The 26674-nt window shown below is 54.3% G+C and overlaps 1 protein-coding gene across 1 annotated transcript; it reads left to right on the top strand.

The window, feature by feature from the left end:
- The first annotated feature begins 3588 nt into the window (after positions 1–3588).
- On the top strand, positions 3589–21271 carry LOC144738728 (UDP-N-acetylhexosamine pyrophosphorylase-like protein 1). Its single transcript, XM_078621722.1, has 10 exons — positions 3589–4469; positions 9617–9821; positions 10417–10592; positions 12605–12777; positions 14277–14470; positions 15018–15158; positions 16550–16669; positions 17860–17916; positions 18800–18866; positions 21118–21271. Exons 1-10 carry the CDS (start codon positions 4103–4105, stop codon positions 21178–21180), a joined length of 1563 nt encoding a protein of 520 aa, XP_078477848.1. The 5' UTR covers positions 3589–4102; the 3' UTR covers positions 21181–21271.
- Positions 21272–26674: the final 5403 nt, after the last annotated feature.

Genomic DNA, 26674 nt, shown 5'->3' with positions numbered 1-26674 from the left:
CATTCACTCACCCACCAACTCACTCAGCCACTGACTTACTCATTCACTCACCCACCCACTCACTCACCCACCCACTCACCCACCCACTCACTCACCCACCAACTCACTCATGCACTCACCCACTTACTCGCCGACTTACTCATTCACTCACCCACCCACTCACTCACCCACCAACTCACTCACTGACTCACTCATGCACTCATTCACTCACCCACCAACTCACTCAGCCACTGACTTACTCATTCACTCACCCACCCACTCACTCACCCACCCACTCACCCACCCACTCACTCACCCACCAACTCACTCATGCACTCACCCACCCACCCACTGACTTACTCATTCACTCACCCACCCACTCACTCACCCACCCACTCACCCACCCACTCACTCACCCACCAACTCACTCATGCACTCACCCACCCACCCACTGACTTACTCATTCACTCACCCACCCACTCACTCACCCACCCACTCACCCACCCACTCACTCACCCACCAACTCACTCATGCACTCACCCACTTACTCGCCGACTTACTCATTCACTCACCCACCCACTCACTCACCCACCAACTCACTCACTGACTCACTCATGCACTCATTCACTCACCCACCAACTCACTCAGCCACTGACTTACTCATTCACTCACCCACCCACTCACTCACCCACCCACTCACCCACCCACTCACTCACCCACCAACTCACTCATGCACTCACCCACCCACCCACTGACTTACTCATTCACTCACCCACCCACTCACTCACCCACCCACTCACCCACCCACTCACTCACCCACCAACTCACTCATGCACTCACCCACTTACTCGCCGACTTACTCATTCACTCACCCACTCACTCACTCACCCACCAACTCACTCACTGACTCACTCATGCACTCATTCACTCACCCACCAACTCACTCAGCCACTGACTTACTCATTCACTCACCCACCCACTCACTCACCCACCCACTCACCCACCCACTCACTCACTCACTCACCCACCCACTCACCCACCCACCCACTCACTCACCCACCAACTCACTCATGCACTCACCCACTTACTCGCCGACTTACTCATTCACTCACCCACCCACTCACTCACCCACCAACTCACTCACTGACTCACTCATGCACTCATTCACTCACCCACCAACTCACTCAGCCACTGACTTACTCATTCACTCACCCACCCACTCACTCACCCACCCACTCACCCACCCACTCACTCACCCACCAACTCACTCATGCACTCACCCACCCACCCACTGACTTACTCATTCACTCACCCACCCACTCACTCACTCACCCACCCACTCACCCACCCACTCACTCACCCACCAACTCACTCATGCACTCACCCACTTACTCGCCGACTTACTCATTCACTCACCCACCCACTCACTCACCCACCAACTCACTCACTGACTCACTCATGCACTCATTCACTCACCCACCAACTCACTCAGCCACTGACTTACTCATGCACCCGCACTACAGGTGACAATTCTCTTGCCGCTCCACCGTGGATTTCCCCTCTCTCATCATGTTCCGTCTCTCTCTCCTCCCCAAGCTCTTTACAACAATTGTATCGTGATCAGTTCAACAACCCCGACCACTTGGCGTGTGTTGGGCCCGCGTCCAACAATCGTTGTTGTTGTTGTGAATCGTGAAAGCTGCCCCTGGTTTAAAAAAAATTAACCCGTAAAAACAAAGTTTTTCACTCTAAATCATTTATATGCGTGGCGGCTAGAGTCATCTCGTCCTCTGGCTTGAGATGGCTGCCACCTATGGGTCAGATGATTGTCTGCCAGCATTAAGCAATTGGTAATTACATATTTTTTAAAAAAATTCCCTAAAAAGTGTAAAATTTTGGAAAAAAATTTTCACGAAAATTAATTGTTACGGGAAGTGGGTTAAAAAACGACCGAAAGATTTGCACGGTCGTAAGCAAGCAAGCGAGCGAACTTAATATAAAGGATTTAAAAAGAGAGTGCTTTGGGTTCTGGGCCTAGGGCAACTGCTGCCCTCTGGCGGGCAGTACCCAGACTCCATCAACTTCGTGTGCGACCGATGTTGATTACACTTGTCAACACACTTTTTCTGGCATAAGGTCTTCCAACGGTTTCATCTTCTTGGTTCTTTCGGTAAAGTCACGTAGAATAACGATGGGGGTGGGGGGGGGGGTAAAACAATCGTCCAAAATCGCGTGACGTCATTTATGGACGGCCCCCAGCCACCCGACACAGCCAAGAGTAAACCCACAGCGAATGTTGTGGGTTTACTAATTGTGTCGTTAAACCCGCCGCCACCCGACACAGCCAATTAAGTTTGGCACGTAAAACAAAACAGCAAATGCTGTGGGTTTGCTCCCACACAATCGGTGTGTGGCCGAACTAGTAACTAATTCGGCACATTTATATTTAGGCGATCTAATTCGACCAAAAAAATAAACCTTTATTACGGATACTGGTTCGCAAAAGCCTACTACTACTAATACTACCACCACGTGTGACTCACCTGGACAAATAGGGCCGTCCATAAATGACGTCACGCGATTTTGGACGATTTTTGACCCCCCCCCCCTTCGTCACACGGCGTCACAAAAAGTCAGACCCCCCCCCCCCTCAAATATGACGTCACAAAGCTCTGCCTCCCCCCAAAAATAAAACAATAAAACATGCTTCAAATCGCTTTAAACTATTGTCATTGTAGTGCGTATTTAATGTGGCGCTGCACTCTGATGTTGTCGGAGAAAAAATTTATTAAAACGTCTATTTAATTAAGTAGAACGTGTTGTCTGTATTTATTTAAAGTTGCGCATTTTGATGTGACGTCACATTTCTCAACCCCCCCCCCCCCTCGTCACACATCGTCACAAATGCCTGACCCCCCCCCATAGGTGCGTGACGTCATTTATGGACGGCCCCAATCAACAATAGCTCTACAATTTCGATTTGAAGCTTTCGTGACTGCAGGGATTCATCTTCTTGGTTCTTTCGGTAAAGTCACGTAGAAGGGAAGTAATAAAATAATGAAAATAAAACATAATAAAATAATTCTCACGACGTTTCGGCCACAACGCAAGCAGCCGTCCTCAGGTGAAGACCAGGTCTGTCGGGGAGACTGTGGCCGAAACGTCGTGAGAATTATTGTATTATGTTTTTTTAAATTATTTTATTACTTCCCTTCTACGTGACTTTACCGAAAGAACCAAGAAAATAGCTCTACAGTACAGGAGTTACCTTTCCACGTGGCCTCTCCCCACGTGACTGCCGTGTCCACGCGGCACATGATCAGCTGACCTCGTCGCGAATCGATTCCACCACAGTCGTATTTCTTTAACTCGCCGGTGAATCGAAACACGAAGAACAACAACAAAAAACCCGCTTATTAAGTTTAACTAGAGATAGTTTACATTTACATCGCGCCTCCAACGGGGGAAGCAACATCGCGAAAGATGCGACGCCGCTTATCGATTAAAGCCGAGCGATTAAATCGGTAAAGATTTTTTTTTTATAAAACAAAGTTGCGCGGTGGTGGAATCGATTCCAAAAATCGAGGTATTAATTCTTCCGAATCGATTCCGCGCGTGACTTCCTGGTTGCCATTGGGAGCAAGTTGACGATTGGAGGGAGCTCCATTCTCGCGCTGCTGCCCTCTCTTGCCGCTGCCCTCTCGCGCTGCCCTCTCGCGCTGCCCTCTCGCGCTGCTGCCCTCTCGTGCTGCTGCCCTCTCGTGCTCCTCTCGTGCTGCTGCCCTCTCGTGCTGCTGCCCTTTCGTGCTGCTGCCCTCTCGTGCTGCTGCCCTCTCGCGCTGCCCTCTCGCGCTGCTGCCCTCTCGCGCTGCTGCCCTCGTGCTGCTGCCCTCTCGCGCTGCCCTCTCGCGCTGCTGCCCTCTTGCTGCTGCCCTCTTGCTGCTGCCCTCTTGCTGCTGCCCTCTCGCGCTGCCCTCTCCATATCGCCACCGCTCTCTCGCGACCACCCCCCCCTGCTGCTCCCACTCTGCATGCTGAACTTCGTTCACACCGTACATAGCCACACGTAGCTCCCTCTCCCTCCCTCCCGTGCCTTGCACCACCTCCCCCTCTTTGCGCGTCGATGGGCGACCAAGAGGCGGCTCACGGGGCAGCGGCAGGGGCAGCCCTGCCCCTGCCGCCGCCCCGTAGCGAGGAGGGTGGCTGCCCCCCGTGGCTGGAGGCGCTGCGGCGTCGCCTGCACGGCTGCGGGCAGGAGCACGCCCTGGCCTTCTGGGGCGAGCTGGCGGGCCCACAACGGGAGGCCTTGGTACGGGAGCTGGGCGAGGCCGACTTGGAGACCCTGCGGCCTTCGCTCGACAAGGCGGTGGCGGCCGGGAAGGCCGGGCAGCCCGGGCAGCCAGGGGCAGCGCTCGAACCGCTGCCCGAAGAGTTGTGCGGCAGCAGCATCGCGTCTGACCCCGAGAGCCTGAGAGACTGGGAGGAGCACGGTGGGTGGTGAGGGGGAGGAAGGGGGTGGGGAGGAGGGGTGAGTGAGTGGTGAGTGAGAGGGGGTGAGCAGTGAGTGAGTGCAGAGGTCAGGTGATGTGGTGAGGTGATGTGGGGTGAGTGAGGGGTGAGGTGATGTGGGGTGAGTGAGGGGTGAGTGAGGGGTGGTGAGTATGGGGACGTGGGGTGGGTGAGGGGTGGGGGGGTGAGTGAGGGGGGGGTGAGAGGTGAGTGAGTGCAGAGGTCAGGTGACGTGGGGTGAGGAGGGGTAAGGTGATGTGGGGTGGGTGAGGGGTGAGTGAGGGGTGAGTGAGGGGGGGTGAGAGGTGAGTGAGTGGATAGGTCAGGGGACATGGGGTGAGGAGGGGTGAGGTGATGTGGGGTGAGTGAGGGGTGAGTGAGTGAGGGGTGAGTGAGTATGGGGACGTGGGGCGGGTGAGGGGTGACGTGGGGTGGTGAGTGAGGTGATGTGGGGTGAGTTAGGTGAGTGGATAGTCAGGTGGGTGAAGTGAGATGACGTGGGGTGAGTGAGGTGAGTGAAGTGATGTGGGGTGGGGGTGAGGGGTGGTGAGTGTGGGGACGTGGGGTGAGTGAGGTGAGTGGATAGGTCAGGTGACATGGGGTGAGGGAGGGGTGAGGTGATGTGGGGTGAGTGAGGGGTGGTGAGTATGGGGACGTGGGTGGGTGAGGGGTGAGGGGTGAGTGAGGGGGGTGAGTGAGTGGATAGGTCAGAGGACGTGGGGTGAGTGAGGTGAGTGGATAGTCAGGTGGGTGAGGTGAGATGACGTGGGGTGAGTGAGGTGAGTGAGGGGGGGGGAGTGAGTGGATAGGTCAGAGGACGTGGGGTGAGTGAGGTGAGTGGATAGTCAGGTGGGGTGAGGTGACGTGGGGTGAGGAGGGGTGAGGTATTGTGGGGTGAGTGAGGGGTGGTGAGTGAGGGGGGGGAGTGCGTGGATAGGTCAGGTGACGTGGGGGGTGAGAAGTGAGTGAGTGTATAGGTCAGGTGACATGGTGAGGTGATGTGGGGTGAGTGAGGGGTGAGGTGACGTGGGGTGAGGAGGGGTGATGTGGGGTGAGTGGATAGTCAGGTGAGTGTGGTGACGTGGCATGGGTGAGGGGTTATGTGGGGTGAGTGGGGGGGGGTGTATAGGTCAGGTGACGTGGGGTGAGGAGGGGTGAGGTGAGTGAGGTGAGGTGATGTGGGGTGAGGAGGGGTGAGGTCATGTCGGGTGAGTGGATTGGTCAGGTGACGTGGCGTGAGGAGGGGGGATGTGGGTGAGGTGAGGAGGGGTGAGGTATTGTGGAGTTAGTGAGGGGTGGTGAGTGTAGGGACGTGGGGTGGGTGAGGTGAGGTGGGTGAGGTGAGGTGATGTGGGGTGGTGAGGTGGGGAGTGAGGGGTGAGGTGGTGAGTGAGGGGTGAGGTGATGTGGGTGAGGTGAGGTGATGTGGGGTGGTTCGGGGTTGAAGTGACATTGGGTGAGCGGACGTCGGGTGCTGAGAGGACGTGGGGTGGGTGAGTGAGGGGTGAGTGAGTGTATAGGTCAGGTGACGTGGGGTGAGGTGAGTGAGGGGTGATGTGGGGTGAGGAGGGGTGAGTGAGGGGTGGTAAGTGTGGGGACGTGGGGTGAGTGAGGAGTGGTGAGTGTGGGGACGTGGGGTGGGTGAGGGGTGATGTGGGGTGAGTGGGGGGGGTGTATAGGTCAGGTGACGTGAGGTGACGTGGGGTGACATGGGGTGAGGAGGGGTGAGTGAGGGGTGGTGAGTGGGGACGTGGGGTGACGTGGGGTGAGGAGGGGTGAGTGAGGGGTGGTGAGTGGGGATGTGGGGTGATGTGGGGTGAGGAGGGGTGAGTGAGGGGTGGTGAGTGTGGGGACGTGAGGTGAGTGAGGGGTGAGTGGGGGGGTGTATAGGTCAGGTGACGTGGGGTGACGTGGGGTGAGTGAGTGAATAGGCCAGGTGACGTGGGGTGAGTGAGGGGTGAGTGAGTGGTGAGTGAGGGGGCGTGGAGTGAGATGCGACGTGGCGTGGGGTGGGTGAGGAGTGAACTTTTACGCGGTGAGTGGGGAAGGTGACGTGTGGTGAGGATTGTCGGGTGACAGACGGAGTGAGTGAGTGGTGGTGAGGGGGTGAGGGGGTGAGGGGGCATGGGGGTGAGGTGGTGAGGGGCAGAGGTCGCACACGAGTTTTGATTCCTTACCCGTACCCGTACCCGGCCGCACCAGGGTCGCAAACGGGTACCCGTACCTATACCCGGCAGTACCCGTACCCTACCCGTACCCGGCCGGGTATCGGGTAGGATACGGGTATCTGGTACCCGATTGCGACCTCTGGGATGAAGCCATGTTGCAGGCGCGGGTGGGTTGATTCTAGGAACTTGAATTGTGAGAAGAGACAAGACGTTGGGAAATGAGTGACAAACGGTGACTGACCAGTGACTCACGGCCTACCCGTACCCGTACCCGGCCGCACCAGGGTCGCAAACGGCTACCCGTACCCGGCCGGGTACGGGTAGCCGGGTATCGGGTAGGGTACGGGTATCAGGTACCCGGTTGCGACCTCTGGTGAGGGGGCATGGGGTGAGCGGGCAAAAGGAGGCTTCAGGGCAGAAACTTGGCCTCGTGTTATGTGCCTAAGCCATAAATTATTTACTTTTTAATTATTTTACACGCTTTTATTAACTCTGTTGTTGTATCCTCAAATCTTGTAACTCAATTTTAACCCACTTCCCAATGTGGTATCGACTGCAAACTTGGTATACTTATGTCATACTGATGACAATAGTATATTCTATCATTTAAAAAAATGTAAACACTATTTTTTCACGCTTTCTATTAACTCACTCTGTTGTTGTCGTATTCTAAAAATCTTGTAACTCAATTTAACCCACTTGCCAATGCGGTATCGACTGTAAACTTGGTATACTTATGTCATACTGATGACAACACTATATTCTAGCATTTAAAAAATACGTTCTTTTTTATATTCTTGGTTCTTTCGGTAAAGTCACGTAGAAGGGAAATAATAAAATAATAAAAATATAAAACAATCAAAATTCTCACGACGTTTCGACTGCAACAGGTGTGAAATCCACAGAAAAAAAAATCCACAGCAAGAAAATGTTCTTGCTGTGGATTTTATTATTTCCCTTCTACGTGACTTTACCGAAAGAACCAAGAACATGAATCCCTGCAGTCACGAAAGCTTTACATCAAAATTATTTTTTACATGTTATGTTTCGGCGTGGGTCTAATTGTCCACGATCAACTGACGTTGGCTGCGATTGGCCACGTGATGGCAATCTTCGGGGCCACTTCCTGGAGTCGTGGAGTTCTGCCGTTGCTAGTATTTCATAAAAACGTGTTTTGAAAAAAGTTTTTTTAAAATGTTACTTATTACCAGATAAGGCCCCACTGGGTTCTATAGCTATTTTCTTCAAGAAGCGATCTGGCCACACGTAATGATAGCTCGACGAATTGGCTTATCATCATGACCTGGTAATTCATAAGCCAAGTATTCTTGGGTCTTTCGGTAAAGTCACCGAGATAGGTTCAAAGAAAATAACAACAAACTACGACGTTTCGATCGCAACACAAGCAATCGTCCTGATGACGCTTGAGTTGCGATCGAAAGTCACAAAAGCTTTAAGTCAAGAGCAGCCATATACTCTAAACGCAAGATGTCCATTCTGAAATGTGGAGGGGAAAAACCGGAGAAAAATCCACGCGTCAGGGTCGGGATGGAGCCCACGCGCTAGTGCCGTGGTGGCTATGAGATGTTGACTACCTCGCCTGGTGTGCAGGAGGTCGTGGGTTCGATCCCGACCCTGACGCCTGCTGCTGTGTATTTGGAGTTTGCGTGTCTCTCTCTCTCATCATCATCACGGTGACTAGGAGATGTTGACTACCTCGCCTGGTGTGCAGGAGGTCGTGGGTTCGATCCTGACCCTGACGCCTGCTGCTGTATATTTGAAGTTTGCGTGTCTCTCTCCGTGGTTACGTGGTTTCTCCAGTTCCTCCGGTTTCCCCCCTCCACATTTAGAATAAACCATGCGTTTAGAACATTTGTCCGCTATACATTTCCACCTGGTATCATTTGATAGCCAGATCGCTTCTAAAAAAAACATTGCTGCTGCAAAGCTCCGTGGGCCTTACCTGTTACAAAACAAATCAAGTGGACTCAGGTATGGCGGGCTCCAGTTTTCCTCCATTGAAAATTATTCAATTTAAATTCATACACGGGACCTACCGCATGAACAATGCCAAGGTTCACGGTTTCAGAGTTAACCTGCACACCTTTTGGCCGTGCCCAGATATCGCAGACTCTCACCAGGACATTACGGACTACCACATCCAGAATCAAACGTGTCTCGCGTTGTGAGTATTTGACCGCTGCTATCCATGTGATGATGATACGTGTGGCCAGGTCGCAAAAACACTTCACAGCCCAATGGGGCCTTGCCTGCTAATCGCACGGTTTGCTACGTAGGGCGCAAAGGAAGTTCAACTCACATACAATAAAACATAGTTTAGTTCAAGTTAAAGTTCATTTATTAGGTATAGCCCTGTGAGCCATTCGGCTCTTGAATCGGGTGCAACCGCAACAAACAAAACCAAACAAAAAACATGAACAAAAAACATCTTAAAGTGAATATGTGACTGAGTGCAAACAGAAAATCCAAGAAAAGACAGCAAAATATTGCAGAAAAAGCACCGTACACCAACGCTGTGTGCAAAAATCCCAGTGGGATGCAAGTCAAACGACAACAACAACCACAAGACAACTTAGATTAAGGCCATCAGTCTAACTCTGCACTACAACAAACAAACATGGCTAAACCAATACACTTATCGAAATCACCTAAATAAAGCCAAGAAAGCAATGAAACGGTGATCATAGCAACTAGTTGAGACCTCCCGCACACCAGGCGAGGTAGCTAACATCTCGTTCCACCGCCTCTTGATACAGCTGTCGTGGCTGTGACGGTTCCACCTGAAGACGGAAGCTTGTGTTGCCTCCGAAACGTCGTGATTTTTATTTGATTTTACTTTCATTAATTTTAATGTTTTTACCCACGTGACTTTACCGGGAAAAAACCTACGAATATGAATCCTTGCAGTCACGAAAGCCTCAAATCTAGAATCTCTGCAGGTCTGCTGCAGGTTGCCGAGGGTCGCGTGGCCATCGTGCTCCTGGCCGGGGGTCAGGGGACGCGTCTGGGCGTGCCCTACCCCAAGGGCCTCTACGATGTGGGGCTGCCCTCCCACAAGCCCCTTCTGCAGCTGCAGGCCCAGCGCATCCTGTGCCTGCAGCGGCTCGCCGAGGAGAGGCACGGCAAGCGGGGGGCCCTGCCCTGGTACGTTGGGGATAGCGGGGGGCGGGGGGGGGGGGCAGTGGCTGTGGGGGAGGGGCTGCCCTGGTACAGCGGGGGGGCAGTCGGGGGGGCAGGTACGTTGGGAATGGGGGGGCAGCCCCTGCCCTGGTACGTTGGGAATAGCGGGGGCAGTGGCGGGGGGTGAAGGGGGAGGGGGGCTGCCCTGGTACGTTGGGAATAGGGAGGGCAGTGAGGGGGGGGGGGGCCTTTGGCCTGGTATGTTGGGATTAGTGGGGGGGGGGGGCTGCCCTGGTGCGATGGGGCCATGGGAAAGGAGAGCTGGTTGTGGGGGAATCTCGACGAATGCCGGCGTCCGCGACATTTCGGGCAAGGGCCCTTTCGCCTTTTAAAGGGCGTCAGGGTGGTTCAGAGTCGTAATCAGAATCTTAATTTATCCTCGAGGAAATCCGATGAGCCGTGAAGCTCTCGTTCACAGATGTCCAGCGGTGGCAGAGAGACGCGGCGACAGTCGCTCTGCGCCGTGAGAACGATCGCTGCCACGCCGCACGAGCCAGTGGTTCGTCGTCGTTGTTGTTGTTGACTCGTGGTGGTGTTGTTGTTGTTGTTGCTGAGGCAGGTACATCATGACGTCGGGCCACACGCGGGAGCCCACGCTGGCGTTCCTGCGCGAGCACGGCTTCCTGGGGCTGTGCGAGGACGACGTTCGCCTCTTTGAGCAGCGACAGATCCCGGCCCTGACCCCCGACGGCAAGGTCATCCTGGAGACACGGGGACGCCTCGCCAGGGCTCCCGGTAACGCGGGGAGACACGCGGGGAGACACGGGGAGACACGCGGGGAGACACGGGGGGGACAAGGGGGACACGCGGGGAGACACTGGGGACGCGGGGGACACGCGGGGGGACACGGGGGACACGCGGGGGTGACACGGGGACACACAGGGAGACACGCGGGGTGACACGGGGACACACGGGGAGACACGCGGGGTGACACGGGGACACGCGGGGTGACACGGGGACACGCGGGGTGACACGGGGATACACGGGGACGCCTCGCCAGGGCTCCCGGTAACTCGGGGAGACGCGGCGGAGACACGGGGAGACACGCGGGAGACACGCGGGGTGACACGGGGAGACACGCGGGGAGACACGCGGGGAGACACGCGGGGAGACACGGGGGGGACAAGGGGGACACGCGGGGTGACACGGGGGACACGCGGGGTGACATGGGGAGACACGCGGGGAGACACGCGGGATGACACGGGGGACACGCGGGGGTGACATGGGGAGACACGCGGGAGACACGCGGGATGACACGGGGGACACGCGGGGGTAACATGGGGAGACACGGGGGACACGCGGGGAGACACGCGGGGTGACACGGGGGACACGCGGGGTGACACGGGGAGACACGCGGGGAGACACGCGGGGAGACACGGGGGGGACAAGGGGGACACGCGGGGTGACACGGGGGAGACGCGGGGAGACACACGGGGAGACACGCGGGGGACACGGGGAGACACGCGGGGGACACGGGGGGGACAAGGGGGACACGCGGGGTGACACGGGGGAGACGCGGGGAGACACACGGGGAGACACGCGGGGGACACGGGGGGGACAAGGGGGAGACACGCGGGGTGACACGGGGGACACGCGGGGAGACACGGGGACACACGGGGACACGCGGGGACGTCTCGCCAGAATATGAATCCCTGCAGTCACGAAAGCTTTAAATCAAAATTCACCCTCCCTGTATTATTATCAGTGCCTGGTCGTGACCGGCTGGGGATGTAGTTGTTTGTGTTGTTGTTGTTGTTGTCCCCGTGTGGTTGACGCGCGCGATTGTCGCCGCCGTGTAGTCTTTAGAGCAGGGGTCGGGAACCTTTGTGACCGGGAGAGCCATAGAAGCCAAATGTTTCTACATATATTTCATTGAGAGCCATATAGTATTTTTAACGTATAATAAATTAAATGCGTCTTACTTTTAATGCGACTTCTGGTGCTGCGTGGTTTTGGTGATGGCCTTGTAGTCTGGTTCATACGTGGTGAGGTTGAGCTTCATGCAGGCGTTGAGGCCCCGTGACCCGTGAAATTTATCTTCAAAACTAATTTCTGTTTACTTTAAAATGACACAGTATTATTAAGCAATATCACAAGTATTTTAAAATCAGTTCCAAACTGATTTTTTATTTTTATTTATTATTTTTTCAACTCAAAATTGTCTGGGAGCCATTTGCCGTCACTGGAAGAGCCATATATGGCTCGCGAGCCATAGGTTCCCGACCGCTGCTTTAGAGCAATTGTGTTCAGTTGGAGGTTAACACGTTAGTGTAACTATGTTCATAATAAAGGTTTTTGGGTCGGATCGCGTTATTTATAAATGTGTCGTAATCCTCCAACCACCCTACACGGCCAAACAGTAAAAAAAGTGTCACGTTGACAAAGGACAAAATAGTTCACTTCTTTAGCCCACCGGTGTGTTGAAGAGAGAATCAACAGCATTTTGAAATGTGAGTAGCACGACGTTTCGCTGGTAATTACAATCAGCTTCATCGGGCAAGAATGGTGAAGCTCTCCTGTTGCTTCCGGTCTTAAATAGAGCAGCAGCAGAAGCAGGGTGACGTCATCATTCAGTTCAATTCTGGTGCAGTGATTCGAGGCAAGGAGGGTAGAGAAGTGAACTAGTTGTCTTTTGTCAACGTGACACATTTTTTTACTGTTTGGCCGTGCCGGGTGGTGGAGGGTTGCGACACATTTATAAATAACGCGATCTGACCCAAAAACCTATATCTGTCGCCGCCGTGTAGACGGTAACGGAGGGCTGTACCGCGCGCTGGGGGACAGCGGCGTGCTGGCCGACATGGAGGCGCGTGGCGTGCGCTACGTGCACGCGTACTGCGTGGACAACGTCCTGGCCCGCGTGGGGGATCCTCTCTTTCTGGGATTCTGCGTCCGCAAGGGGGCCGACTGCGGGGCCAAGGTGGAGAGAACTCGTGATTTTTTTTTTTTACACTTTTTTGTTGTTGAGTTTTTTGTTCAACTATTTTTTTTACGAAACAAAAAATGCAACACGTTTGTAACATTTTTAAAAAAATATTTATTTAAAAAAAAAATAATTAACATTTATAATTTTGTATTATTTTTGTAACACATTTTTACAAAAAAATAATAAATTCACATTTATTATTTTGTATTATTTTTTCTACATTTTGTACATTTTTTAAACTATATTTTAAAAAAATGTAATATAAAAAAAATCCACTATTTTTTTATTTTACCAATGTTTATTTTTTAATAAAAAAAAATTTTGACAATAAAAAAATTTCACTATTCATTTCAATTAAACAATTAGATTTTTGACAAAATATTTTTAAATGTTTGTATTTATTTTACCAGATTAAGGCTCCACTGACCTGTATAGCTTTTTTTTCCAGAAGCAACCTGGCTAACACAAATGATAGACGAAGTAGCTCATCATCATCATCGTGTGCACATTTCTAGCAGCAGCCAAATACTCTGAATGCGCGATGCTGATTCTAAATGTGGAGGGAAAAACCGAGGACCCGGAGAAAAATCCTCGCGACCACGGGGAGAGAGAGAGACACGCAAACTCCAAATATACAGCAGGGTCAGGGTTTCTGATCGAACCCACGACCTCTTGCATATCAGGCGAGGGAGACAACATTTCTCCACTGTGGTGCCCATTCTAGACACGCGGGGGACACACACACGGAGACGTAGAGACACGCAGGAGGGTGACACACGGACAAATGGAACCACATGGAACACGAGGAGACACGGGGGATGCACGGAGACACGCGGGGGGAGTCAAAGGGGATACTTGGAGCAGAGGTCGCAAACGGGTTTTGATTCCTCACCCGTACCCGTTCCCGTTCCCGGCCGCACCAGGGTCGCAAACGGGTACCCGTACCCGGCCGTACCCGTACCCTACCCGGCCGGGTACGGGTAGGGTACGGGTATCGGGTACCTGATTGCGACCTCTGGGATGAAGCCATGTTGCAGGCGCAGGTGGGTTGATTCTAGGAACTTGAATTGTGAGAAGAGACAAGACGTTGGGAAATGAGTGACAAACGGTGACTCACCAGTGACTCACGGCCTACCCGTACCCGGCCGCACCAGGGTCGCAAACGGGTACCCGTACCTGGCCGGGTACGGCTAGCTGGGTATCGGGTAGGGTACGGGTATCGGGTACCCGGTTGCGACCTCTGACCTGGAGACAAGCGGGGGATGACACACGGACAATTGGAACCACGCGGAACACGAGGAGACACACGGGGGATGCACGGAGACACGTGGGGGACACACACGGAGACGCAGAGACACGCGGTGGGATGACACACGGACAATTGGAACCACGCGGAACACGAGGAGACACGCGGGGGAGGTGATGGCGGCGGGGTGAGGGGATCCTTTGACCTGTCGGCGTGGTGCGGCGTGGTGCGGCGCGGCGTGGTGCAGGTGGTGGAGAAGCAGTCTCCCGGCGAGGCGGTGGGCGTGCTGTGCCTGGCGAATGGCCGTGCCCGCGTGGTGGAGTACACGGAGCTGGGCGACGAGCAGGCCCGCGAGCGCGACCACTCGGGCAGGCTGCGCCTCCGCGCCGGCAACATTTGCGTCCACCACTTCACCCTCGACTTCCTGAAGCTCGTCGTCCGGTGTGACTTGCCTCCGCGCCGTCGCGATGAACGCCTCCCCCCCCGTGGCGACGTGGCGATCCGATGTGGCACCTCCACGGTGGTCCGATTTCGTGCCCCCTGGAGCCGCGTGGTCGCCCCTTGTAGACGCCGCTCCGTCTTCAACTTGACCACGGCCGTCTTTGATGGGCCCCGATTGCCGCAGTCACTGCCGCAGCAGTCAAATCGCTCTCCCCGTACGGCTGCTTGGTTCACTCTCTCACTGTCTGTGACTCCCCGTGACTTGCGCTGTATCCCCCCCCCCCTCCGTGTCTCCCTGTGTGCGTCTCTCCGTTTGTCTCTCCGTGTGTGTGTGTCCGTGTCTCCCCCCCGTGTGTCCCCCCCCCCCCCCCCCGTGTCTCCCTGTGTGCGTCTCTTCGTGTCTCCCCCTGAACTCCCCCCGTGCCCCCCCCTGTGCCCCCCCTGGTGTCTCCCCGTGTGCGTCTCCCCTGTGTGTCTCCCCGTGACCCCCCCCCTTGTGTCCCCCATCCCCCGTGACTCTCCCCGTGTACCCCCCCCCCTCGTGCAGGGAGTTTGAGCCCCAGCTGCCGTTCCACGTGGCCCACAAGAAGATAGCTCACGTGGACGAGAGCGGGAACCGGGTGGAGCCCACGAAACCAAACGGCATCAAGATGGAGAAGTTCGTGTTCGACGTCTTCCCCTTCGCCAAGTACGAGACGGCACGGCCAGTCACAGCCAGTTACGACCAGTCACAACTAGCCACGACCAGTCACAGCCAGTCACAGCCAGTCACGGTCAGTCACAGCCAGTCACGGCCAGTTACAGCCAGTCAGGGCCAGTCACAGCCAGCCACGACCAGTCACGGCCAGTCACAGCCAGTCACGGCCAGTCACGGCCAGCCACGGCCAGTCAGAGCCAGTCACAGCCAAGTCACGGCCAGTCACGGCCAGCCACGGCCAGTCACAGCCAGTCACAGCCAGTCACAGCCAGCCATGACCAGCCACGGCCAGCCACGACCGGTCGCAGCCAGTCACGGCCAGTCACGGCCAGCCACGGCCAGTCACAGCCAGTCACAGCCAGTCATGGCCAGTCACGGCCAGCCACGGCCAGTTACGACCAGTCACAGCCAGCCACGGCCAGCCACGGCCAGTCACAGCCAGTTACGACCAGTCACAGCCAGCCACAGCCAGTCACAGCCAGTTACGACCAGTCACAGCCAGTCACAGCCAGCCACGACCAGTCACAGCCAGTCACAGCCAGCCACGACCACTCACAGCCAGTCACAGCCAGCCACGGCCAGTCACAGCCAGTCACGACCAGTCACAGCCAGCCACGGCCAGTCACAGCCAGCCACGACCAGTCACAGCCAGTCACAGCCAGCCACGATCAGTCACAGCCAGCCACGGCCAGTCACAGCCAGCTACGACCAGTCACAGCCAGCCACGACCAGTCACAGCCAGTCACAGCCAGTCACGACCAGTCACAGCCAGCCACGGCCAGTCACAGCCAGCTACGACCAGTCACAGCCAGTCACAGCCAGCCACGACCAGTTACGACCAGTCACAGCTAGCCACGACCAGTCACAGCCAGTCACAGCCAGCCACGACCAGCCACGACCAGTCACAGCCAGTCACAGCCAGTCACAGCCAGCCACGACCAGCCACGACCGGTCACAGCTGGTCACGGCCAGTCATGTCCTTTGTAAACGTGACACGTATTTTTACTGATTGGCCGTGTCGGGTGGTGGAGGGTTGTGACACATTTATAAATAACGCGATCTAACCCAAAAACCTTTATTATGAATAATATTGGTCGCGAAAGCCTGCTACGTGTTAAACTGTAACTATGTTGTTGTTTACGCCGCTGGTGGTGTTATTTACGCTGGTGGTGTTTACGCTGGTGGTAATTGTTGTTTACCCTGGTGGTGTTGTTTACGCCGATGTTTACGCTGATGTTGTTTACGCTCGTGTTCTTTCACTGATGTTGTTTACGCTGCTGTTATTGTTTACACTGCTGTTGTTTACACTGCTGTTGTTGTTTACGCTGCTGTTGTTGTTTACACTGCTGTTGTTTACACTGCTGTTGTTGTTTACGCCGCAGGAAGTTCGTGCAGTTTGAGGTTCGCCGCGAGGACGAGTTCTCCCCGCTCAAGAACTCGGACTCCGCCGGCGTCGACTGCCCCAGCTCCTCGCGGCGCCACCAGATGGCTCTGCACTACCGGTGCGGAGCGGCAGTGCACACGCCGTGCTCACTACAGCGCTCACTACAGCGCTCACTACAGCGCTCACTACAGCGCTCACTACAGCGCTCACTACAGCGCTCACGCCGTGCTCACTACAGCGCTCACTACAGCGCTCACTACAGTGCTCACGCCGTGCTCACTACAGCGCTCACTACAGCGCTCACTACAGCGCTCACTACAGCGCTCACGCCGTGCTCACTACAGCGCTCACTACAGCGCTCACGCCGTGCTCACTACAGCGCTCACTACAGCGCTCACTACAGCGCTCACGCCGTGTTCACTACAGCGTTCACTACAGCGCTCACTACAGCGCTCACTACAGCGCTCACGCCGTGTTCACTACAACGCTCACTACAGCGCTCACTACAGCGCTCACTACAGCGCTCACGCCCCGTTCACTACAGCGCTCATGCCCCGTTCACTACAGCGCTCACTACAGCGCTCACGCCGTGTTCATTACAGCGCTCACACCGCGCTCACTACAGCGGTTACACCCCGTTCACTACAGCGCTCACTACAGCGTTCACTACAGCGCTCACGCCGTGTTCACTACAGCGTTCACTACAGCACTCACTACAGCGCTCACTACAGCGCTCACTACAGCGCTCACTAGTGTTCACTACAGCGCTCACTGCAGCGCTCACTATAGCGCTCACTACAGCGCTCACTACAGCGCTCACTAGTGTTCACTACAGCGCTCACTACAGCGCTCACTACAGCGCTCACTACAGCGCTCACGCCCCGTTCACTACAGCGCTCACGCCCCGTTCACTACAGCGCTCACTACAGCGCTCACGCCGTGTTCACACACCGCTCGTGCTGTGTTCACACACCGCTCGTGCTGTGTTCACACACCGCTTGCACCGTGTACCTGTAGTTACAGGAGGGTCACGCCACACTGGCCTGGCTTTGTATTACCTGGCCACATGTACCCGGCCACGTGTACCTGGCCACGTGTACCCGGCCACGTGTACCTGGCCACGTGTACCCGGCCACGTGTACCCGGCCACGTGTACCTGGCCACGTGTACCCGGCCACGTGTACCCGGCCACGTGTACCTAGCCACGTGTACCTAGCCACGTGTAGTCACAGGAGGGTCAGGGCTCGCTGGCGTGGCAGCCAGCGGAGTAGCTGACGATGTCTCTGCCGTGTTGCCGCGTGGTTGCAGGTGGATCCAGGGGGCGGGTGGAAGGATCGTGGACGAGCAAGGGAACGACGCTCCCAGGTGGGCGACTTGCGTGGGTCCATCTCCAACTTCAATCATCTCCAGGGACCTCGTCACTACGAGCGGAAGGGGGGGGGGCACTGCCACCCACCCCCCGCCTCTGCCCACGTGGCATGGCCCTGCCCCCCACCCCCCCACGCCACCCCACACACTGTGGTTTCTGTGTGGTGTGACTGTGTCTCCCTGCGTGGCGGTGTGGTTGCTGTGAGGTTGTATGGTTGGATGTGCGGCTGTTGTGTGCGCTTGATGCGATGTGGTTGTACGGTCGATGTGTGGTTGATGAGGTGTATGTGGTTATTGTGCGGTTGTTGTGGTTGTTGTGGTTGTGTGGTGGATGGGAGGTAGAATGTGGTTGTTGTGGTTGTTGTAGTTGATGTGGTTGTGGTGGATGTGGTTGTGTGGTTGATGGGAAGTTGTTGTGGTGTGGTTGATGTGGTTGTTGTGGTTGTTGTGGTTGATGTGGTGTGGTTGTTGTTGTGTGGTGGATGTGGTTGTTGTTGTAGTTGATGTGGTGTGGTTGTTGTTGTGTGGTGGATGTGGTTGTTGTGGTTGGTGTGGTGTGGTTGTTGTTGTGTGGTGGATGTGGTTGTTGTGGTTGTGTGGTGTGGTGTGTGGTGGATGTGGTTGTTGTGGTTGATGTGGTGTGGTTGTTGTGGTTATTGTTGTGGTGGATGTGGTTGTTGTTGTGTGGTGGATGTGGTTGTTGATGTGGTGTGGTTGTTGTGGTTGATGTGGTGTGGTTGTTGTGGTTGATGTGGTGTGGTTGTTGTGGTTATTGTTGTGTGGTGGATGCGGTTGTTGTTGTGTGGTGGATGCGGTTGTTGTTGATGTGATGTGATGTGGTTGTTGTGGTTGATGTGGTTGTTGCGTGTGTGCCACACAGCCCCGCGGAGGAGAGTGAGACGCCCACCATCTGTGAGATCTCCCCACTCATCTCCTACAGCGGAGAGGTGACGCTCGCACACACACACACATACAAAGACCCCCGTATAGCCTCAACAGACTGTTGGGGCAAGTGCTGCTAGCGAGTAGTAACCTGTGAAGGCCGGCACGGCACACGAGGGGGTGGGTGGCCAGCACCACGCCCGGCCGCCTTTGTCTCCCCGGTGGCGATGTTTACGCACCGCACCAGGTACTCATTTGAGGCCGAGTCGACCTAGGGGAGGCCTAGGACCGTCTATGAGCAGTGTTGAGTCCATGGGCAGTGTTGAGTCTATGGGCAGTGTTGAGTCTATGGGGAGTGTTGAGTCTATGGGCAGTGTTGAGTCTATGGGTAGTGTTGAGTCTATGGGCAGTGTTGAGTCTATGGGCAGTGTTGAGTCTATGGGCAGTGTTGAGTCTATGGGGAGTGTTGAGTCTATGGGTAGTGTTGAGTCTATGGGTAGTGTTGAGTCTATGGGCAGTGTTGAGTCTATGGGCAGTGTTGAGTCTATGGGCAGTGTTGAGTCTATGGGGAGTGTTGAGTCTATGGGCAGTGTTGAGTCTATGGGTAGTGTTGAGTCTATGGGCAGTGTTGAGTCTATGGGCAGTGTTGAGTCTATGGGCAGTGTTGAGTCTATGGGCAGTGTTGAGTCTATGGGCAGTGTTGAGTCTATGGGCAGTGTTGAGTCTATGGGGAGTGTTGAGTCTATGGGCAGTGTTGAGTCTATGGGCAGTGTTGAGTCTATGGGCAGTGTTGAGTCTATGGGCAGTGTTGAGTCTATGGGCAGTGTTGAGTCTATGGGCAGTGTTGAGTCTCTGGGCAGTGTTGAGTCCATGGGCAGTGTTGAGTCCATGGGCAGTGTTGAGTCCATGGGCAGTGTTGAGTCTCTGGGCAGTGTTGAGTCTATGGGCAGTGTTGAGTCTCTGGGTAGTGTTGAGTCCATGGGCAGTGTTGAGTCTCTGGGTAGTGTTGAGTCTATGGGCAGTGTTGAGTCTCTGGGTAGTGTTGAGTCCATGGGCAGTGTTGAGTCTCTGGGTAGTGTTGAGTCTATGGGCAGTGTTGAGTCTATGGGCAGTGTTGAGTCTCTGGGTAGTGTTGAGTCCATGGGCAGTGTTGAGTCTCTGGGTAGTGTTGAGTCTATGGGCAGTGTTGAGTCTCTGGGCAGTGTTGAGTCTCTGGGCAGTGTTGAGTCTCTGGGCAGTGTTGAGTCTCTGGGCAGTTGAGTCTCTGGGCAGTGTTGAGTCTATGGGCAGTGTTGAGTCTCTGGGCAGTTGAGTCTATGGGCAGTGTTGAGTCTATGGGTAGTGTTGAGTCTATGGGCAGTGTTGAGTCTATGGGCAGTGTTGAGTCTCTGGGCAGTTGAGTCTATGGGCAGTGTTGAGTCTCTGGGCAGTGTTGAGTCTCTGGGCAGTGTTGAGTCTCTGGGCAGTGTTGAGTCTCTGGGCAGTTGAGTCTCTGGGCAGTGTTGAGTCTATGGGCAGTGTTGAGTCTCTGGGCAGTTGAGTCTATGGGCAGTGTTGAGTCTATGGGTAGTGTTGAGTCTATGGGTAGTGTTGAGTCTATGGGCAGTGTTGAGTCTCTGGGCAGTTGAGTCTATGGGCAGTGTTGAGTCTATGGGTAGTGTTGAGTCTATGGGCAGTGTTGAGTCTCTGGGCAGTGTTGAGTCTATGGGTAGTGTTGAGACTATGGGTAGTACTTTTAGGTTTTATTTCTATTATTTTAATTATTTTTTTTACCTACGTGCCTTTACCGAAAAAACCTAAGAGTATGAACCCTTGCAGTCACGAAAGCTTCAAATCTAGAACAAAGACGTACACGCACACACGTACACGCATTGATGCAGTCGGCGAGTGAGCGAGCGAGTAAGCGATGAACGTGATTGGGTGGTAATTGTTTTTTTACCCTTCTATCTGGCAACAAAACTGACACCTTTTTACAAGGAGTCATGTTTGCATAGACCGCAATACCTGCAGTCATAATGCAAACAAAAAACACAACTCTGATAATGTATGCACTGTCCCTGAAGTTGATTGGTCCACACCCGAGACAGCTTTCCTTAGAGCCTAGTCTCACATGGTGTTGGACCAGATGTGTTATCAGAGTTATGTTTTTTGTTTGCATTACGACTGCAGGTATTGCGGTCTATGCAAACATGACTCCTTGTAAAAAAGGTGTCAGTTTTGTTGCCAGATAGAAGGGTACAAAACCAATTATATTTTTTACTGGCAAATGAGGTTCCAATGGTGTGATTGGGTGTTTTTTTTTGTTTTTTTGCGCAGGGTCTGGAGTCGCACGTGAAGGGGCGCACCTTCCGTTCGCCCTTCGTCCTCGGCGACCCCTGACCTCAGAAATCCGCGGCAGCCTCCGGCCTCGCGCGTGACAAGGCGACGGGCTGCCAAACGCAGAAAAACTTCAAACCCCCCCCACCCCACCCACCCCACCCCCCCACCCCACCCCCCACCCCACCCCCCCCACCCCACCCCGGATTTCACATCTTGAGAAAACGAAGCGAGGAATTCTTGAACGAGAGAGACACTAGCACAGATTTTTCAATCGTATGCCTCCGCACATTTCTATTCACTCTTGATTGTAAAGGGAAGGGGGTTTTCGGCGTAATCTCGTCTCACGGATACAAGAGGTGACTTGGAGTGGCATCTTAGGTTCGTACTGGCCGTGTCAGCGACGCTGCTGAGACCCTGGCATCAAGCCCTGAGTCTGGGTGTCTCCGAGGGTCCATGGTGACCATGTTAAGAGACGCGTTGAGCCATCAGAGCTGAGACCACTGGGTTGGAATCTACCTACCCAGCAGAGGTCGCAACCAGGTACCCGATACACGTACCCTACCCGATACCCGGCTACCCGTACCCAGCCGGGTACGGGTAGCCGTTTGCGACCCTGGTGCGGCCGGGTACGGGTACGGGTAGGCCGTGAGTCACTGGTGAGTCACCGTTTGTCACTCATTTCCCAACGTCTTGTCTCTTCTCACAATTCAAGTTCCTAGAATCAACCCACCCGCGCCTGCAACATGGCTTCATCCCAGAGGTCGCGATCAGGTACCCGATACCCGTATCCTACCCGATACCCGGCCGGGTACGGGTAGGGTACGGGTACGGCCGGGTACGGGTAGCCGTTTGCGACCCTGGTGCGGCCGGGTACGGGTAAGGAATCAAAACCCGTTTGCGACCTCTGCTACTCAGCTAGCTGTGATCAAACCAGGGTCTCGAATGTTTGTTGAACATCTTTCGCACCGTACGTAGCCAACGGGAGGTGCGGAGGGGGGGAAAGGACAACGAACTAAACACAAAAATCGGTTTTAAAGAAATTCGTTTTCAAAGAAATTCGTTTTCAATCTAGATTGGAAAGTGCATAGCTCCGGTGGCTTTCTAATATCGGAGGGGAGGAACGTTCCAGACGGCCACGGCAGCGCATCTGAAGGCGCTGCGCGACGATGCGGTGACTACATATTCTTAGGTTTTTTTCGGTAAAGCCACGTAGGTAAAAAATTCAAATTAATAAAAGTAAAATAAAAATCACGACGTTTTTATTTTACTTTTATTAGAATGTTTTGCCTACGTGACTTTACCGAAAAAACCTAACAATATGAATCCTTGCAGTCACGAAAGCTTCAAATCTAGATGCGGTGACTGCCAAAAGCCGCCGCTGCTGCTGCTGCTGCTGCTGCTGCTCTGCTGCTGCTGCTTCTGCTGCTGCTGCTGCTGCCGCCGCTTCTGCTGCTGCTGCTTCTGCTGCTTCTGCTGCTGCTTCTGCTGCTGCTGCCGCTGCTGCTTCTGCAGCTGCTGCTGCTGCCGCCGCTTCTGCTGCTGCTTCTGCTGCTGCTTCTGCTGCTGCTGCCGCTGCTGCTGCTTCTGCTTCTGCTGTTGCTGCTCCTGCTGCTGCTGCTGCTGCTGCTTCTGCTGCTTCTGCTGCTGCTTCTGCTGCTTCTGCTGCTGCTTCTGCTGCTTCTGCTGCCGCTGCTGCTGCTTCTGCTGCTTCTGCTGCTGCTTCTGCTGCTGCTGCTGCTTCTGCTGCTTCTGCTGCTGCTTCTGCCGCTTCTGCTGCTGCTTCTGCTGCTTCTGCTGCCGCTGCTGCTGCTTCTGCTGCTTCTGCTGCTGCTCCTGCTGCTGCTGCTTCTGCTGCTGCTTCTGCCGCTTCTGCTGCTTCTGCTGCTTCTGCTGCTGCTGCTTCTGCTGCTGCTTCTGCTGCTGCCGCTGCTGCTGCTGCTGCGAGGATGACGCGGAGTGTCGCGTGACGACGGTTTACGCTCCTTGCCGAGGAAAGTGCACGGCCAGCGAGCCGGGGCTAGAGGAGGCGGCGGCCATCGCGCGAGGCCACGTGGGATTCTCCTGGGCACGCAAGCCGGCGGCCACTCTGCACGGCGCGAAATCATTCACGCAAGGCGAGCGTCGCCGTGACGGCGTCGCCGTGGCCGTGACGTCGCCGTGACGACGCCCTGACACGCAGTGACGACGCCGTGACGTCGCCCTGACGTCGCCGTGACGTCGCCGTGACGACGCCCTGACACGCAATGACGACGCCCTGACACGCAATGACGACGCCGTGACGACGCCGTGACGACGCCGTGACGTCGCCCTGACGTCGCCCTGACGTCGCCGTGACGCGCCGTGACAACGCCCTGACAGACCATGACGTCGCCGTGACACGCCCTGACGTCGCCGTGACGATGCCGTGACGACGCCGTGACGACGCCCTGACGACGCCCTGACGACGCCCTGACGTCGCCGTGACGACGCCCTGACAGACCATGACGTCGCCGTGACACGCCCTGACGTCACCGTGACATCGTCTCAAGATCGGAGTCTCTCGCTTACCCCAAGAAGGGGACCCCAGCTTAGAGCTTGCGGTACATCCAGCATCTGTGTAACGTGTGTGTGTTGAACTTCTTTCGCACCGTACGTGACCAACCGTGCAGGGGGAAGGACAGCAAACCAAACGCACGAAGCAGTTTCAAAGACGCGAGTTTTCCATCTGGATTTTTAAACGCGGGCCTGCGATTATCACGGTTGGCTAGGTACGGCGCGAAAGAAGTTCTACGCACTGCGAGGGATGTGGGGAGGGGAAGTGGAGTTTTGAGGTTGCTTGTGCCATCATTTATAAAGCATATTCTTAGGTTTTTTCGGTAAAGTCACGTAGGTAAAAAATTTAAATTAATAAAAGTAAAATAAAAAAAATAAAAAATCACGACGTTTCGGAAGCGACACAAGCCTCCGTCTTCAGGTGGAACCGTCACAGCCACGACAGCTGTATCAAGTAAATGAGAGATCGCAAGAAATACCACTCCGTATATATAATGGTTGAGGGGGGGGAAGGGCCAGGAACGGCACACTTTTTATTAATATGGTAAGGCGAGGCTTAAGACTTAAGAATAGACTGCATAACAAAATGTTTTACCTACGTGACTTTACCGAAAGAACCAAGAATATGAATCCTTGCAGTCACGAAAGTTTCAAATCTAGAATTTATAAAGCATTCCTGGGGGTCTAATCGGTGGAATATACGTGCAGAGGAAAACATGTTTGTATGTTATATTTACAAGTAATTAAAAGTCACTACAGCCGTGATGATGTCGAGTTCGATGGAGCAGCCTCGTTCGTACAAAGCGCGTCTCACAATCGTGGAGGAACTACAGGTGTATGTGTGTGTACTGTACGGGGAACTTCTTTCGCACCGTACGCAGCCAACCGTGATAATCGGAGGTGCGGTGGTGAGTCTATGGGTAGTGTTGAGTCTGTGGGTAGTGTTGAGTCTATGGGCAGTGTTGAGTCTATGGGGAGTGTTGAGTCTGTGGGCAGTGTTGAGTCTATGGGCAGTGTTGAGTCTATGGGCAGTGTTGAGTCTATGGGCAGTGTTGAGTCTATGGGCAGTGTTGAGTCTATGGGGAGTGTTGAGTCTGTGGGTAGTGTTGAGTCTATGGGCAGTGTTGAGTCTATGGGCAGTGTTGAGTCTATGGGTAGTGTTGAGTCTGTGGGTAGTGTTGAGTCTATGGGCAGTGTTGAGTCTATGGGCAGTGTTGAGTCTATGGGCAGTGTTGAGTATGTGATTAGTGTTGAGTCTGTGGGCAGTGTTGAGTCTGTGGGCACAGTGTTGAGTCTGTGATTAGTGTTGAGTCTGTGGGTAGTGTTGAGTCTGTGGGCAGTGTTGAGTCTGTGGGCAGTGTTGAGTCTGTGGGCACAGTGTTGAGTCTGTGATTAGTGTTGAGTCTGTGATTAGTGTTGAGTCTGTGGGCAGTGTTGAGTCTGTGGGCACAGTGTTGAGTCTGTGGGCAGTGTTGAGTCTGTGGGCACAGTGTTGAGTCTGTGATTAGTGTTGAGTCTGTGATTAGTGTTGAGTCTGTGGGCAGTGTTGAGTCTGTGGGCACAGTGTTGAGTCTTGGGTAGTATGTATGTTGAACTTCTTTCACACCGTACGTAGCCAACCGTGCTAAATCGGAAGGTGCGGGGGAAGGACAACAAACTAAACACAAAAAGCAGTTTTCAATAAATTAGTCCATAGACTCAACACTGCCCATCGACTCAACACTGCCCACAGACTCAACACTACCCATAGACTCAACACTGCCCATAGACTCAACACTGCCCATAGACTCAACACTGCCCATAGACTCAACACTGCCCATAGACTCAACACTACCCATAGACTCAACACTGCCCATAGACTCAACACTGCCCATAGACTCAACACTGCCCATAGACTCAACACTGCCCATCGACTCAACACTGCCCATCGACTCAACACTGCCCATAGACTCAACACTACCCATAGACTCAACACTGTCCATAGACTCAACACTGCCCACAGACGCAACACTGCCCATAGACTCAACACTGCCCATAGACTCAACACTGCCCATAGACTCAACACTGCCCATAGACTCAACACTGCCCATAGACTCAACACTGCCCATAGACTCAACACTGCCCATAGACTCAACACTGCCCATAGACTCAACACTGCCCACAGACTCAACACTGCCCATCGACTCAACACTGCCCACAGACGCAACACTGCCCATAGACTCAACACTGCCCATAGACTCAACACTGCCCACAGACTCAACATTGCCCATAGACTCAACACTGCCCATTGACTCAACACTGCCCATAGACTCAACACTGCCCATAGACTCAACACTACCCATAGACTCAACACTGCCCATAGACTCAACACTACCCATAGACTCAACACTGCCCATAGACTCAACACTGCCCATAGACTCAACACTGCCCATAGACTCAACACTACCCATAGACTCAACACTGCCCACAGACTCAACACTGCCCATCGACTCAACACTGCCCATAGACTCAACACTGCCCATAGACTCAACACTACCCATAGACTCAACACTGCCCATAGACTCAACACTGCCCATAGACTCAACACTGCCCATAGACTCAACACTGCCCATAGACTCAACACTGCCCATAGACTCAACACTGCCCATAGACTCAGCACGTACGGCGTGAAAGAAGTTCTACGTATTTACGGAGAAGACATCCGATGCAAAACCACTGTCGCATTCAGTGCAGAGAAGCACCATCCTCTCCCGATTTGCTCCGATGTTATATTGTTGCATCACTGCCGTTGCTTTTGTTTCGTAGTTTTCTGTGACCCAGGTCGCCCTCGCGAATGAGACTCCCATCCTGGGGGTGGCGTCTCTCTCAAGATCTCACTCTGGTGCAACTCAAAACACGCTTGGAGATCTAACGCCCCCTACCCCCGCACTCCCCTAATTCCATACACCCTGGGTGGTCCGATGCAGAACCACCCCACGCAAATACCGATCGCTCGCAATCCAAAACACACGGCGCATTCATC

Source organism: Lampetra planeri, unplaced genomic scaffold (assembly GCF_965212315.1).
Source record: "Lampetra planeri unplaced genomic scaffold, kcLamPlan1.2.h2 scaffold_114, whole genome shotgun sequence".
NCBI lineage: Eukaryota > Metazoa > Chordata > Hyperoartia > Petromyzontiformes > Petromyzontidae > Lampetra > Lampetra planeri.
The sequence above is the reverse complement of the archived record's forward strand: the minus strand, read 5'-3'. Positions and strand labels throughout refer to the sequence as shown.